General features: G+C 47.2%; 1 protein-coding gene across 4 annotated transcripts in view; it reads left to right on the top strand.

Moving 5' to 3' along the window:
• Positions 1–471: 471 nt before the first annotated feature.
• Positions 472–15,972, top strand: part of sgce (sarcoglycan, epsilon) — a 29,374-nt gene continuing 13,873 nt past the window's right edge. For 3 of the 4 annotated variants that reach the window (XM_041902172.2, XM_041902169.2, XM_041902170.2), the window contains exon 1: positions 472–838. In XM_041902172.2, the coding sequence (XP_041758106.2) occupies positions 802–838 (37 nt within the window). In that variant the 5' untranslated portion in view covers positions 472–801. The remainder of the gene's footprint in view (positions 839–15,972) is intronic. The other variant, XM_041902171.2, reaches the window with a different exon arrangement.

The following is a 15,972-nucleotide window of genomic DNA, read 5'->3' on the forward strand; positions in this document are numbered from 1 at the left end:
AAGCGACTTACAGTCATGCGTGCATACATTTTTTGTGTATGGGTGGTCCCGGGGATCGAACCCACTACCTTGGCGTTCCAAGCGCCGTGCTCTACCAGCTGAGCTACAGCTACCAGCTGAGCTATAAGATACTAATGCATCATTCATAACACACACTCAATCATTGATCTTACCCAAATATAGCTATGCCTGTTATAAAGAACATTAAAAGTGTGTCCTATCTGTCCCCAGCATAATACACTCCAAGGGAGCAAGATGGAGACTTAAGAGTCAGATGGACCCTTCTGAGCATGACCATCTGTCTGCTGGCTCTCCACAGGGGGGAGAACAGATTTTAATAGACTTCTCAGTCATCTCACTGCACTCTTTACAGCTGGGCTTACACAGTGGAAGGAGGGGTGGTGGGGATGGAGGGGTCATGTTGGTCGCGCAAGGTCAATAGAACATTACATAATTTTGGAAGCAAGGCACAGAGAGAGAGGGAGCGATAGAGAGAGAGGGAGCTAGAGAGAGAGAGTTTGTTAATTTATTAAATAATCTAAATTAAAATAGCGATGATATTAACAATTGGTGAAATTGCATCACACCCGTTTTCATGATAGGCGTTATGATACCCATTTGACAGCATGCGGGTATCTTATTTTCCAGCATCTGAGCCAGATGTTCTGACCAATGAAAGAGCGAGCGTTCGAATGAGGAGGCGGAGGCTGGAATTTCATGGATGCATGTAATGTCTGTCGAACCACTAGCGATTAGAAAAATATACATTTTCATGTAAAATTCACCATTCTCAAATGCAATATGGACACTGCGGTTGTTGTCGTATGGCTTTCTATGGGTACGTATCGATTTAGAATGGAAATATTGAGAAATAGGCATGCTTTTTCATATTAGCAATATTAGCTAGTCGCAAGCTAGCGTGCTACAACAGCTATGTTGTGGATGGGTTGGTCATTTTTTCCCACTGCCATGGAAGAAATTGCTGACGTTAGCGTTCTGTCCCGTTATTCGGGGAGGATAGTGGCCTTGTCGTTTAAATCTACACTATTTAGTTACCTTGCAAACTAGGTATTTAGGATATGAGATTATTAGCTATTGGTAGAATTAGCTGGCAACAATGTATCTACCGGTACCGGTATTTTACCATTTAAAGTGATTATAACTGTTGCAACAATGTTGCTATTGCTCCAAGGATGTGTTGTTGATTCCTCCAACATTTCTCTTTCGCGGATACATTGTATCACCTTATTCAAACCAGTTGTCATAAATGTATTATAACATACCAATATCACATATATAGCTACAGTAAATCTAGGTATGTCATGCAATTGATGGGCAAATGTTTTCTTAATCGTTTATTTTTTATTCTGTCGTCATATCATTATGAATTGAATGAATTTGCATGACATTATTTAGAAGCCAAAATAATGCATTAGGCCTCATATTGTGTGAAAACATATTTCCTATGTCCCCAAATGATTATGAGTTCATTTTGCCATGTGCCTAGATGTGCTAGAAATTAGAGTGAAGCATTCAGTGTTAGACTATTTTAATTTGAAGGGAATAGCAATTGTTTTTGCAAACATGCCTCTGTTTGAGAAAAGGTTCAAAATAAGTATTGCTTTTGTTTGTGTTTGTTGGTCTGTTAAGTTTTCATTGTGCATGTCTCTGGTGTCACACATAATGATGTGATCGGGAGAAACATCCATGTACAGCCCAATCTGGGCTTGAAGCAGAGAACTGCCATACAAGACGGTGAGTGGGCGTGTGCAGTCGTGCACATCTCGTGTGACTCCCCCCCTGACCCCCTCCGCTCTCATAACATGGTGGTGACACACTCAAGTAGTTCCCCATTAATGGACACATTTGTGTTGATTGTAACAGACTGTGGTGTAACCTCTTCTGCTTTGTTTGTAATCTTTGCTGTTCGGTTTGTTTGAGTCAAAGTCTAATCCTAATTGTATTATTTTGAGATGCTGTAAGTGAGAGTTTCCTTGGTTACTTAACTACTGTAACTTTTTTAGAGAGACTTTCCAGTTGATAGTAAAAATGCTGATGCCCGCCTATCCTAGACAATAGCCTACTCCTTGTTTACAGCCCTCTCCAAAAGACCCCATCACCTGGAGCGAGAAAATATATTCCTTGTTAGTTACCTCAGTCCAGAATGGTTGTGCCCCAAGTTCAGTCTAGGTACAGTAGAGACGTCTGAGTTTGCTGTGGTCCTCCCTTGGAAGCGACCGCTGCCTATAGAGCCCGACACAAAGCACAGTTTCACTCCAGGCTAGAGAGAGAGACCACAGGCTAGAGAGAGAGACCACAGGCTAGAGAGAGAGACCACAGGCTAGAGAGAGAGACCACATGCTAGAGAGAGAGACCACAGGCTAGAGAGAGAGAGACCACAGGCTAGAGAGAGAGACCACAGGCTAGAGAGAGAGACCACAGGCTAGAGAGAGAGACCACAGGCTAGAGAGAGACCACAGGCTAGAGATAGAGACCACAGGCTAGAGAGAGAGAGACAGTGGCAGAATACCTGACCACTGTGACTGACCCAAACTTAAGGAAAGCTTTGACTATGTACAGACTCAGTGTGTCAGGTTTTGGCCATGACTGTTCGGGTTTTGGTCACTAGATGTCCCCATTGCACCTTTTTTGTACCTTTTGTTTTTCTTGCTCTAATTATTGTTTGCACCTGTAGGTCATTCCCTTGTTAGTATTTAAACCCTGTGTGTTCCTCAGTTCCTTGCTCAGTGTTTGTAAGTTAGCACCCAGCCCAAGCCTTGTTTTATATGGATATTTCTCTGGTTGGGATTTTACCACTTTGTGGAGTTTCTTTTGTTTTTTGGAGGTTTTCCTCTTTGTGCCTCTTGGCTTTATTTCTGGACATTGTGGATTTAGTTTCTTTGCCTGAAGATTTTGTTCTTTAATTAAACCACCATCTCTAGTACTGCTGTGTCTGCCTCATCTTCTGGGTTCTGACAATTATTAGTGACTGTTTCTCGCACCGGGTCGTGACAGAAACACTGAGCCATTATTATGAACCCAGAGGCAGCCAGTACCCAGGATCTTTTTCCATGCTGTCCCACCATGAGGGGACTGTCCAACGCCACGAAGCTGCTCTGGTTCAGCAAGAGGCCTTAATGGCTAGACATTCTCAACTTCTGTCAGAGATGCTGACTTCCATAAAGCAGATTTCGGATCGACTTTCCCCGGCAACCGCTTCTGCTCCAGTTCATCCGATTCAAGGACCCCTGGCAGTTAATCCCCTGGCTGAACCTCGTCTGCCGCCTCCCCAACGGTTCTCAGGGGACCCGAGTGTTTGTAAGGGGTTTTTCACCCAATGTTCTCTCTCCTTTGAGCTGCAACCATCGTCGTTTCCCACCGACCGGTCCAAGATAGCATATATCATCACCCTGCTGTCGGAAAAGGCCCTGGCCTGGGCTACTGCTGTGTGGGATGCCCAAAGTCCCTGCTGTGCCAGCTACTCTACCTTTGCTGAAGAATTCAAGCGAGTGTTTCAAGGTCCTACCAACGGCCCTGACTCAGCCAAACAGCTCCTGACTCTCCGCCAAGGTCGGCGCAGCGTGACGGACTATGCCATCCAGTTCCGCACTGTGGCAGCAGCAAGTGGCTGGAACGACGAGGCGCTCACAGTGTGTTTTTGAAGGGTCTTTCTGACACCATCCAAGATGAACTGGCCACTCGGGAACCACCGGACAACCTCGAGTCCCTTATCAAGTTGGCTTCACGCATAGACCAGCGTCTGAGAGAGAGAGAACAAAACCATAGACCGCTCACCCTAGCTCCTATCGGTTCCAGCTCCGAGTCTCCACCTTTATCCTCGCTGGCTCCACCAGAACCCATGCAGGTTGGACGCATCTCCCAGGCTGAGAGAGACCGCCGGATGAGGGAGCGATGCTGTCTATATTGCGGCAAACCGGGCCATTTCCGCTCCACGTGTCCCGGGCTCCAGGGAAACGCACTCTCCCGTGCAGGCCTGGGAGGACTGTAACGGGAAACATAACCTCCTCCCATCCATCCAACTCCCGCCTGCTCATTCCTGTTACCCTTTCCTGGGACGACCACGAGTTTTCTCTTCAAGCCTTGGTAGACTCTGGAGCCGCAGGTAACTTCATGGATGGGATCTGGGCGAAGGAGAATGGCGTTCCTTCTGAACCTCTAAGTGACCCCATAAGGGTTACTACGTTGGATAGAAGTCCTTTGGGATCTGGACTTGTCACTCGTGCCACTACCCCCTTACGACTTTCAGTTTCCCAACACCAGGAAGTGATGAACTTTCATCTGATCTCCTGTTCCGAGTTTCCTCTCGTCCTTGGTTATCCCTGGCTTCACAGCCATAACCCTCACATCGACTGGTCTGTGGGCACTATCAAGCAGTGGGGTCCTACGTGCCAAGCCACTTGTATCTTCCCGAGTTCCCAGAGTTCTCCTTCCGAGTCTCTAGAATCCATCGACTTGTCCCGAGTTCCCGAGTGTTACCATGACCTCAAACTGGTATTTAGCAAACAGAGGGCCACCAAACTACCACCCCATAGACCTTACGATTGCACCATCGACCTGTTGCCGGGGACCTGCCCTCCCAGGGGTCGGATCTTTTCCCTTTCTCCTCCCGAACGAGCTGCTATGGATACCTACATCAAGGACGCTCTGACAGCAGGTCTCATGCGTCCATCTACCTCGCCGGCGGGAGCAGGGTTTTTCTTTGTGGCCAAGAAGGACGGTGGATTACGACCCTGCATCGACTACCGGGGACTCAATGCCATAACCGTCCGTAACCGCTACCCGCTACCCCTTATGGCCACAGCCTTCGAGCTGCTCCAGGAAGCAGTTGTCTTCACTAAGCTTGACCTGCGGAACGCATACCATCTTGTGCGGATCAAACCCGGGGACGAGTGGAAGACCGCTTTCAACACGCCTACTGGTCACTACGAATACTCTGTGATGCCCTTCGGCCTGACCAACGCTCCGGCTGTGTTCCAAGCGCTCATAAACGATGTGCTTAGGGATATGCTTAACATCTTTGTGTTTGTTTACTTGGATGACATCCTCATCTTTTCGAGCTCCCTTCAAGAACACACTAAGCATGTCAGACAAGTGCTCAAACGCCTCCTAGACAGCCATTTGTACGTTAAGCCGGAGAAGTGTGAATTCCATTCCTCTCGAGTACAATTCCTGGGATTTATAGTGGAACCCGGACGAGTCCAGATGGACCCCAAGAAGGTAGAGGCGGTAGCGGATTGGCCCACCCCCAAGTCCGTTAAGGAAGTTCAGCGCTTCCTGGGCTTCACCAACTTTTACCGCAAGTTCATCAAGAACTTCAGCTCGGTGGCAGCCCCTCTCTCGGCGGTAACCAAGGGTGGCAACACAAGGTTTCTGTGGGGAAGAGAAGCTGAGACGGCCTTCCAAGGACTCAAGCAGCGCATCCTCTCTGCTCCCATCCTGACACTACCAACGGCGGATGAACCTTTTGTGGTGGAGGTAGACGCATCAGAGGTTGGGGTTGGAGCTGTCCTGTCACAGAGGGGTGAAGACAAGAAGCTTCATCCTTGCGCCTTCTTCTCTCACCGGCTTACCCCAGCCGAGAGGAATTACGATGTGGGGGATCGTGAACTCCTAGCGGTTAAGATGGCATTGAAGGAATGGAGACACTGGCTCGAGGGGGCTTCTCAACCGTTTCAAGTGCTTACGGACCACAAGAATCTGGAGTATATCCAGCAGGCGAAGCGGTTGAACGCCAGACAAGCTCGATGGTCTCTTTTCTTCAGCCGATTTCAGTTTATCCTCACCTATAGACCCGGGTCGAAGAATCTCAAACCGGACGCCTTGTCACGAATCTACTCTCCTGCCATTAGAGAAGATACTGACATGACTGTCCTTCCGGCCGCTAAGATCGTGGCTCCGATCTCGTGGCAAGTGGAGGATACCGTGAAACAAGCTCAAGCCATCGAACCGGGTCCTGGAGGAGGTCCTGCTAATCGGTTGTTTGTTCCCAAGGCAGCAAGGTCTCAAGTCCTTCGGTGGGGGCACTCCTCTCGCCTCACCTGTCACCCGGGCGTAGGCCGCACCTTGGAGTTCATCCAGCGTAAGTTCTGGTGGCCCACCATAAAAGAAGACGTTGCCACTTTCATCAAAGCCTGTTCCGTGTGCTGCCAGGGCAAATCTTCTCACCTCCGCCCTCAAGGACTCCTTCACCCTCTATCTATTCCCCACCGACCCTGGTCCCATATCTCGTTGGACTTTATTACTGGCCTTCCTCCGTCCCATGGTAATACTACGATCCTAGTCATCATCGACAGGTTTTCTAAGGCGGCCAGGTTTGTTCCTTTGACCAAATTACCTTCTGCCAAGGAAACGGCTGAGTTGGTGATTAACCATGTGTTCCGAGTCTTTGGGATTCCGCAAGATATGGTTTCCGACAGAGGTCCCCAGTTCGCCTCAAGGTTTTGGAAGGCCTTCTGCCAACTCATAGGGGGCCACGGCCAGTTTATCTTCAGGGTACCATCCGAGTCCAATGGCCAAACTGAGAGGATGAATCAGGAGCTGGAAACCACCCTCAGATGCATGGTTTCCAATAACCCGTCCACTTGGTCATCCTTCATTGTTTGGGCCGAGTACGCGCACAACACCTTGTGCTCCTCCTCCACTGGTATGTCCCCGCATGAGTGTCAGTTTGGCTATGCGCCTCTATTGTTCCCGGACCAGGAGGCAGAAGTCAGAGTGCCTTCAGCCTCGAGGTTCATCAGACGCTGTCGGCTTACGTGGAAGAAGGCACGTCTTAATCTTCTGCGTTCCTCTCAGCAGTACCAACGACAAGCCAACAGAGGTCGCCGTCCCGGTCCTACCCTGTACCCCGGCCAGAGAGTATGGCTCTCAACTAAGAACCTACCACTACGGATGGAGTCTCGCAAGCTGTCCCAGAGGTTCATCGGTCCCTTTAAGATTGCCAGGAGAGTCAATCCCGTTACTTTTCGCCTGCACTTACCCAGATCCCTTAAAATCAATCCAACATTTCACATTTCTTTATTAAAACCTGTTGTTTTTCTCCCCTTATCCCGGCAGGCAGACCTCCCCCCTCCGCCCCGTGTCATCGGTGGCCAGTCGGCTTATACCGTCCACCGGATACTGGATTCCCGCCGGGTGCAGCGGTCCTGGCAGTATCTGGTGGACTGGGAAGGCTACGGTCCCGAGGAGCGCTCCTGGGTTCCTGCCAAGGACATACTGGACCCTGACCTCATTCGTCAGTTCAGGGCCCTCCACCCTGAGAAGGCTGGTAGGAACGTCAGGAGCCGTTCCTAGGAGGGGGATTCTGTCAGGTTTTGGCCATGACTGTTCGGGTTTTGGTCACTAGATGTCCCCATTGCACCTTTTTTGTACCTTTTGTTTTTCTTGCTCTAATTATTGTTTGCACCTGTAGGTCATTCCCTTGTTAGTATTTAAACCCTGTGTGTTCCTCAGTTCCTTGCTCAGTGTTTGTAAGTTAGCACCCAGCCCAAGCCTTGTTTTATATGGATATTTCTCTGGTTGGGATTTTACCACTTTGTGGAGTTTCTTTTGTTTTTTGGAGGTTTTCCTCTTTGTGCCTCTTGGCTTTATTTCTGGACATTGTGGATTTAGTTTCTTTGCCTGAAGATTTTGTTCTTTAATTAAACCACCATCTCTAGTACTGCTGTGTCTGCCTCATCTTCTGGGTTCTGACAATTATTAGTGACTGTTTCTCGCACCGGGTCGTGACACAGTGAGCATAGCCTTGCTATTGAGAAAGGCCGCCGTAGGCAGACCTGGCTCTCAAGAGAAGACAGGCTATGTGCACACTGCCCACAAAATGAGGTGGAAACTGAGCTGCACTTCCTAACCTCCTGCCAAATGTATGACCATATTAGAGACACATATTTCCCTCAGATTACAGCGATCCACAAAGAATTCGAAAACAAACCCAATTTTGATAAACTCCCTTATCTACTGGGTGAAAAACCACAGTGTGCCATCACAGCTGCAAGATTTGTGACCTGTTGCCACAAGAAAAGGGCAACCAGTGAAGAACAAACACCATTGTAAATACAACCCATATTTATGTTTATTTATTTTCCCATTTGTACTTTAACTATTTGCACATTGTTACAACACTGTATATATACATAATATGACATTTGAAATGTCTTTATTCTTTTGAAACTTCTGAGTGTAATGTTTACTGTTAATATTTATTGTTTATTTCACTTTTGTTTACTATCTACTTCACTTGCTTTGGCAATGTTAACACACGTTTCCCATGCCAATAAAGCCCTTAAATTGAATTGAATTGAATTGAAATTGAATTGAGAGACCACAGGGTAGAGAGAGAGACCACAGGGTAGAGAGAGAGTCCAAAGTCTAGAAAGAGAGACCAAAGTCTAGAGAGAGAGACCAAAGTCTAGATCAAGTCTTATAGTGCTCCCATAAGTCTGTGTAGTTTTATGAAAACTAAAAGCACATGCATTCCCCCTGACCTGAAAGGACAGATAGATCCACCTCCACCACCTTACACAGCTTATTCAACAGAACAACAGGACAGAGGACATCCTCTTGCTGCCTAAGCCAGCCTTTCAACAGACAAGCTCTTTTTTACTGTGTGACCATTGACATTAATAACGACTATTTCTTGGTTAAGGCTGCTGTGTGCCCAAGGTTGGGTTGGTCCATAAAAGCATAAAAGCGGGTTATCCATTCTGTTAGTGATCTGCAGCAAGGGAACATGCCAAGGTGTGTGTGTTTTGTGTGTGTACAGTAGCCTATATGCATGCGTGTGTGTGTGTGTGTGTGTGTGTGTGTATGTGTGTGTGTGTGAAGGCTCCCACTGGATTAGCCCATGGTTAGGGAGTTCAGCATTAACCATGAATGGTTGATGTATTAGAGGGGGCTGTTGGTTCATTGTCTCCAGAAGGCCTTGCTGTGCCCAGAGAGCCAGGTGTAAGCAGATCTGATGCTATTAGCATGCCCTGTCGCTAGCTTAGCCAATGATCTCTGCTTTCTTTGGCTGGAGTCACTGGTCTGCATTCCAAATGGCACCCTATTCCCTATACAGGCTAGTGCACTAATTTTGACCAGGGCCCATATGGCTCTGGTCAAAAGTAGCGCACTATGTAGGGAATAGGGTGCCAGTTGGGATTCAGCCCTGTTGGAGTCTCTAAGGTATAGTCTGGCAGTGACCTGGGTAAGGCCATCTGGGCTGACACATAGAAATAGAATTAGGAATGTTGGCTTGAATGTGGATATCCATTCTAGTAAGTCTCTTTCTATGGACTGACACATCTGTGGACAACGTGTTAATTAAACCACATCAAGAGTCTCTGAAAAGAAGGGTCGATGCTTGACCTTGGCTGTGGCTGTAACCGTCATGTGGTTTTAGACTGTGATGTGAGAGAGGGTCACTGCAAGACCTGGGCTGTGTCTTAAATGGCATCCTATGCCCTATACCAGTGGTTCCCAACCTTTTCGGTTACTGTACCAACAACTTAACTTTGCTCTGAACGGAGTACCCCTGAATTACCCCTTCATGTGCATTTTACCAGTAGGCCTATGGTCTCATGAGTCTTCTCAAGAACCTCCTGTGGATAGGCCATGTACCCCCAGGGGTTCTATTACCCCTGGTTGGGAACCACTGCCCTATATACATTAGTGCACTATTTTTGACCAGGGCTCATAGTGTTCTGGTCAAAAGTAGTGCACTATGCAGCGAATAGTGTGCAATTTGGGACACACAATTAGCTTTATCGGTGTAGTGATATTGAAACAACATTCAGCTATAGGCTGAATGATCATAGCGGTTGCCAGTCAGGTTCTATAGCTTTGTCACAGTCCACTGATCCCAACCCTGTGATTATTTCATATCTATACAACCGTTTAGATCATTGACCACCTTTTCCTGTGACCAGGTCCCCAGGGACAAAAGACATCTGGGACACTTTAAGGTTTAGTGTTTTGCTTCAGATGGGTTTCACAGATCTGTTCGGGCATTTTACAAAGTCTATTGAGACATTTGTTCACTGTCTGATTTTGATTGGTTTTCAAACAACTGTGTGTACTAGACAGGGTATAGGCTAGTGTCTGTGTGTACTAGACAGGGTATAGGTTAGTGTCTGTGTGTACTGGATAGGACATAGGTTAGTGTCTGTGTGTACTGGGTAGCATATAGGTTAGTGTCTGTGTGTACTGGATAGAATATAGGTTAGTGTCTGTGTGTACTGGATAGGACATAGGTTAGTGTCTGTGTGTACTGGATAGGACATAGGTTAGTGTCTGTGTGTACTGGATAGGACATAGGTTAGTGTCTGTGTGTACTGGATAGGATATAGGTTAGTGTCTGTGTGTACTGGATAGGATATAGGTTAGTGTCTGTGTGTACTGGATAGGACATAGGTTAGTGTCTGTGTGTACTGGATAGGACATAGGTTAGTGTCTGTGTGTACTGGATAGGACATAGGTTAGTGTCTGTGTGTACTGGATAGGACATAGGTTAGTGTCTGTGTGTACTGGATAGGACATAGGTTAGTGTCTGTGTGTACTGGATAGGACATAGGTTAGTGTCTGTGTGTACTGGATAGGATATAGGTTAGTGTCTGTGTGTACTGGATAGGACATAGGTTAGTGTCTGTGTGTACTAGTCAGCATATAGGTTAGTGTCTGTGTGTACTGGATAGGACATAGGTTAGTGTCTGTGTGTACTGGATAGGACATAGGTTAGTGTCTGTGTGTACTAGTCAGCATATAGGTTAGTGTCTGTGTGTACTAGTCAGCATATAGGTTAGTGTCTGTGTGTACTGGATAGGATATAGGTTAGTGTCTGTGTGTACTGGATAGGACATAGGTTAGTGTCTGTGTGTACTAGTCAGCATATAGGTTAGTGTCTGTGTGTACTGGATAGGATATAGGTTAGTGTCTGTGTGTACTGGATAGGACATAGGTTAGTGTCTGTGTGTACTGGATAGAATATAATTTAGTGTCTGTGTGTACTAGTCAGGATATAGGCTGGTGTCTGTGTGGCCTCCTGTAGCTCAGTTGGTAGAGCATGGCGCTTGCAACGCCAGGGTTGTGGGTTCGATTCCCACGGGGGGCCAGTATGAAAAATGTATGCACTCACTAACTGTAAGTCGCTCTGGATAAGAGCATCTGCTAAATGACTAAAATGTAAATGTGTGTACTGGATAGGACATAGGTTAGTGTCTGTGTGTACTAGTCAGGATATAGGCTAGTGTCTGTGTGTACTGGATAGGACATATGTTAGGGTCTGTGTGTACTAGACAGGGTATAGGTTAGTGTCTGTGTGTACTGGATAGGACATAGGTTAGTGTCTGTGTGTACTAGTCAGGATATAGGCTAGTGTCTGTGTGTACTGGATAGGATATAGGTTAGTGTCTGTGTGTACTAGTCAGGATATAGGCTAGTGTCTGTGTGTACTGGATAGGACACAGGTTAGTGTCTGTGTGTACTGGATAGGATATAGGTTAGTGTCTGTGTGTACTGGATAGGACATAGGTTAGTGTCTGTGTGTACTGGATAGGACATAGGTTAGTGTCTGTGTGTACTAGTCAGGATATAGGCTAGTGTCTGTGTGTACTGGATAGGACATAGGTTAGTGTCTGTGTGTACTAGACAGGGTATAGGTTAGTGTCTGTGTGTACTGGATAGGACATAGGTTAGTGTCTGTGTGTACTGGATAGGACATAGGTTAGTGTCTGTGTGTACTGGATAGGACATAGGTTAGTGTCTGTGTGTACTAGTCAGGATATAGGCTAGTGTCTGTGTGTACTAGACAGAATATAGCTTAGTGTCTGTGTGTACTGGGTAGCATATAGGTTAGTGTCTGTGTGTACTGGATAGGACATAGGTTAGTGTCTGTGTGTACTGGATAGGACATAGGTTAGTGTCTGTGTGTACTGGATAGGACATAGATTAGTGTCTGTGTGTACTGGATAGGACATAGCTTAGTGTCTGTGTGTACTGGATAGGACATAGCTTAGTGTCTGTGTGTACTAGTCAGGATATAGGTTAGTGTCTGTGTGTACTGGATAGGATATAGGTTAGTGTCTGTGTGTACTAGTCAGCATATAGGTTAGTGTCTGTGTGTACTGGATAGGACATAGGTTAGTGTCTGTGTGTACTGGATAGGACATAGCTTAGTGTCTGTGTGTACTGGATAGGACATAGCTTAGTGTCTGTGTGTACTAGTCAGGATATAGGCTAGTGTCTGTGTGTACTGGATAGGATATAGGTTAGTGTCTGTGTGTACTAGTCAGCATATAGGTTAGTGTCTGTGTGTACTGGATAGGACATAGGTTAGTGTCTGTGTGTACTAGAAAGGGTCTGTGTGTGTCGTGTTTTCTAAATCGGACTGCCTGTAATCTCTTCTGTACCAGAGTGGTTTAACCCTTTGTATGGACTCTTGCTGTGTTTACTGTAACGCCAATTAACTAAAGGTTATGGGCTGGTTTCCCAGACACAGATTAAGCCTAGTCCTGGACTAAAAAGCATGTTCATTCTCTGTTGAAAGTGATTTTTAGTCCAGGTAGGACTAGGCCTAATCTGTGTCCAGGAAATTGGCCTAAATCTACCAATATGTTTTAACAATGATGAAGAATGAAGATGATGATGGTAACATGTTTTCCAGTAGGGAGTATGGACCTTTTTTCAGCTCTTCCAGGCTCCATTTGCTGCCAATGGAGTTAGAGTTATTTGTCTGCAGTCATGAACAGTGGAGCTGTCTCTCTCTTTGACACACACACACACACACACACACACACACACACACACACACACACACACACACACACACACACTGTACTGCAGTTCTCCCTCCCTTCCCAGCACACTCACTCTCCCATGGTGATTAAAAATGTAGCTCCCACCCACTGGAGGAGGAGAAAGAAAGAAGTAGAGGAGGAGGAGGAGGATGGGAGGATGAAGAGGAGGTAGAGGAGGATCGGGAGGAGGAGGAGGTAGAGGAGGAGGAGGAGGTAAAGGAGGATGGGGAGGAGGCGGGGGGGTGGAGGAGGTAGAGGAGGAGGAAGAGGAGGTAGAGGAGGGGAGGAGGAGGAGGAGGTAGAGGAGGAGGGGGAGGAGGAGGTAGAGGAGGAGGAGGAGGAGGTAGAGGAGGGGGAAGAGGAGGAGGTAGAGGAGGATGGGGAGGACGAGGAGGAGGTAGAGGAGGATCGGGAGGATGAGGAGGTAGAGGAGGAGGAGGAGGTAGAGGAGGATGGGGAGGAGGAGGAGGTAGAGGAGGAGGAGGAGGAGGAGGTAGAGGAGGAGGAGGAGGAGGAGAGAGAGAGAGGAGGATGGGGAGGAGGTGGAGGTAGCGGAGGAGGAGGAGGAGGAGGAGGAAGAGGAGGCGGAGGAGGAGGCGGAGGGAGATGAGGAGGAGAAGGAGGAGGAGGAGGTAGCGGAGGAGGAGGAGGAGGAGATAGAGGAGGGGGAGGAGGAGGAGGAGGAGGAGGAGGAGGAGAGAGAGAGGAGGATGGTAGAGGAGGATGGGAGGAGGAGGTAGAGGAGGATCGGGAGGAGGAGGAGGAGGAGGAGAGAGAGGAGGAGGAGGAGGAGGAAGAGGAGGTAGAGGAGGAGGAGGTAGAGGAGGATGGGGAGGAGGTAGAGGAGGATGGGGAGGAGGAGGAGGATGGGGAGGAGGAGGAGGCAGTCAATTACATTGATGGAAGTTACAATCTATCTGCAATATTAAAGCTGATCTACCCACACAAAAAAAACTTAAAAAAAGATACGCTCTGTCAAACCAAAGTAGAGGAGGATGAGGAGGAGGAGGAGGGGGAGGAGGATGGGAGGAGGAGGTAGAGGAGGAGGAGGAGGAGAAGGTAGAGGAGGATCGGGAGGAGGAGGAGGTAGATGAGGAGGAGGTAGAGGAGGAGGTAGAGGAGGAGGAGGATGGGGAGGAGGAGGAGGTAGAGGAGGATCGGGAGGAGGAGGAGGTAGAGGAGGAGGAGGAGGAAGAGGAAGAGAAGGAGGAGGAGGAGGATGGGGAGGAGGAGGTAGAGGAGGAGGAGGAGGTAGAGGAGGAGGGGGAGGAGGAGGTAGAGGAGGAGGGGAGGAGGAGGAGGTAGAGGGGAAGGAGGAGGAGGTAGAGGAGGGGGAGGAGGAGGAGGAGGTAGAGGAGGAGGAGGAGGAGGAGGAGAGAGGAGGAGGTGGAGGGGGAGGGGGAGGAGGAGAAGGGAGAGGAGGAGGAGAGAGAGTAGGAGGAGGTGGAGGATCAGGAGGAGGAGGAGGAGGAGGAGGAGGAGATAGAAGAGGATGGGAGGAGGTAGAGGAGGATGGGGAGGAGGTAGAGGAGGATGGGGAGGAGAGAGAGGGTAATGGCACACCTCCAGCTCTATCTTGCATAAACCATTTTAAGAGATGCCATTTGCCTCTGCAGCACATCCTGAATAAAGAATAAGTGTGTGTTCTAAATGGAGTGGGTCTAAACAGTAGACTCTGGTATAATGGAGTCAGGGAGTATGAGACAGAGAAGAATAGCAGCGCTAGGTTCCGGAATGTGCTTCTTAAAGCTACAGTCTGGGATTGGGACAACCATTTTTGTACTTTTAAATGAATGATATAGAGCCATTGATTATTTGGGAATATAACATATAAATGCCTCCTGATTTTTGCAAAACTGTCATACCCTTTCAGAACCCCCCATCTGACAGCTGTTTACCTAAACAAGTGGCGGGGCGGCTGTTTGGTTGTTCGAATCCCAGACTGTAGCTTTAAGAGGCTGACTGAGTCCCAGTACTGCAGCTCCCTACTGTTGTTGACAACCATTCACTCTGGTTCCTGATATCATAGACCTTTAGCTCTTAACAACTACTGACAAGTGGACTGCAGACTGGGTGCCTGGCTGACTGTTCCTGGACTCATCAGCGTTAGGCTAGGCCTATATCAAAGAGACTGAATGATTTTGACCTCTCTGGCTATATACTACTGGCCTTGTTTGGCAAGAAAACAAATTGGTTAAAGGGAAAATCTGCTGTTTGAACAATAACAAAGCAGTTGCCCCGCCAGTGATTTGGTAAACAGCTGAGGGATGGGGCTGGAGAAATTCAACCACTCTCAAACTCATGGACAGAGCTATGGATACAGGGACTGACTATTATAGTTTTAACCATGTTTTGAGGCTATGTAGTGTTTATTTACATTTACATTATTTACAAACAAAGGATTAAAACAAGCTGATATTTTAGGGCCTGATGGGGTACGACAGTTGAACTAAGCACATGAGGCAGATGAAGTTATATTCTTCAATAATCAATGGGTAGATGTTCCCGTGTGGCTCAGTTGGTAGAGCATGGCGCTTGCAATGCCAGCGACGGGGGTTTGAGTCCCACCGGGGACCAGTATGAAAATTTATAAACTCGCTATTGTAAATCGCTCTGGGTAAGAGTGTCTGCTAAATGACTAAAATGTATATACAGTCAAGTTCATAATTATTGGCACCCTTGATAAAGATGTGCAAAAAAGACTGCATAAAAGAAATAATACAAATATGCTCAAAACATTTAAAATTGTATTATTTTATGCTAATACAATTGCTCAGAGAAATAGATTTTGTTTAATAAGTAATACAAAAATCTAAAAAAGATAGGGGTTAAAAATGATTGGATCCCCTGTTTTCAATACTCCAGCACCCTTCCCTTGCGAGGATAACGGCACTGAGCCTTTTTCTAAAATGTTTCAGTCTTTTTTGCTCATCTGTATGAAGGGTGCCAATAATTATGGACCTGGTTAGTTTAAAAGTCAAAAAATGGATGTAGCAACTGCAGATTGCCCCTTTAAAGCAGAAATAGACTGGCACCCAGATTACGTCGATTTATCTGTCACGAGTCCAAATAATTTGAAAACCATAAGAGACTACAGCACTTTCCCCTCACATATTTTGATGGGGATTTTCACCTTGGAAAGGGACATTTTCTCTCTCATGATTGCGGTTGGCAGGGG

Source organism: Coregonus clupeaformis, chromosome 17 (assembly GCF_020615455.1).
Source record: "Coregonus clupeaformis isolate EN_2021a chromosome 17, ASM2061545v1, whole genome shotgun sequence".
Lineage (NCBI taxonomy): Eukaryota > Metazoa > Chordata > Actinopteri > Salmoniformes > Salmonidae > Coregonus > Coregonus clupeaformis.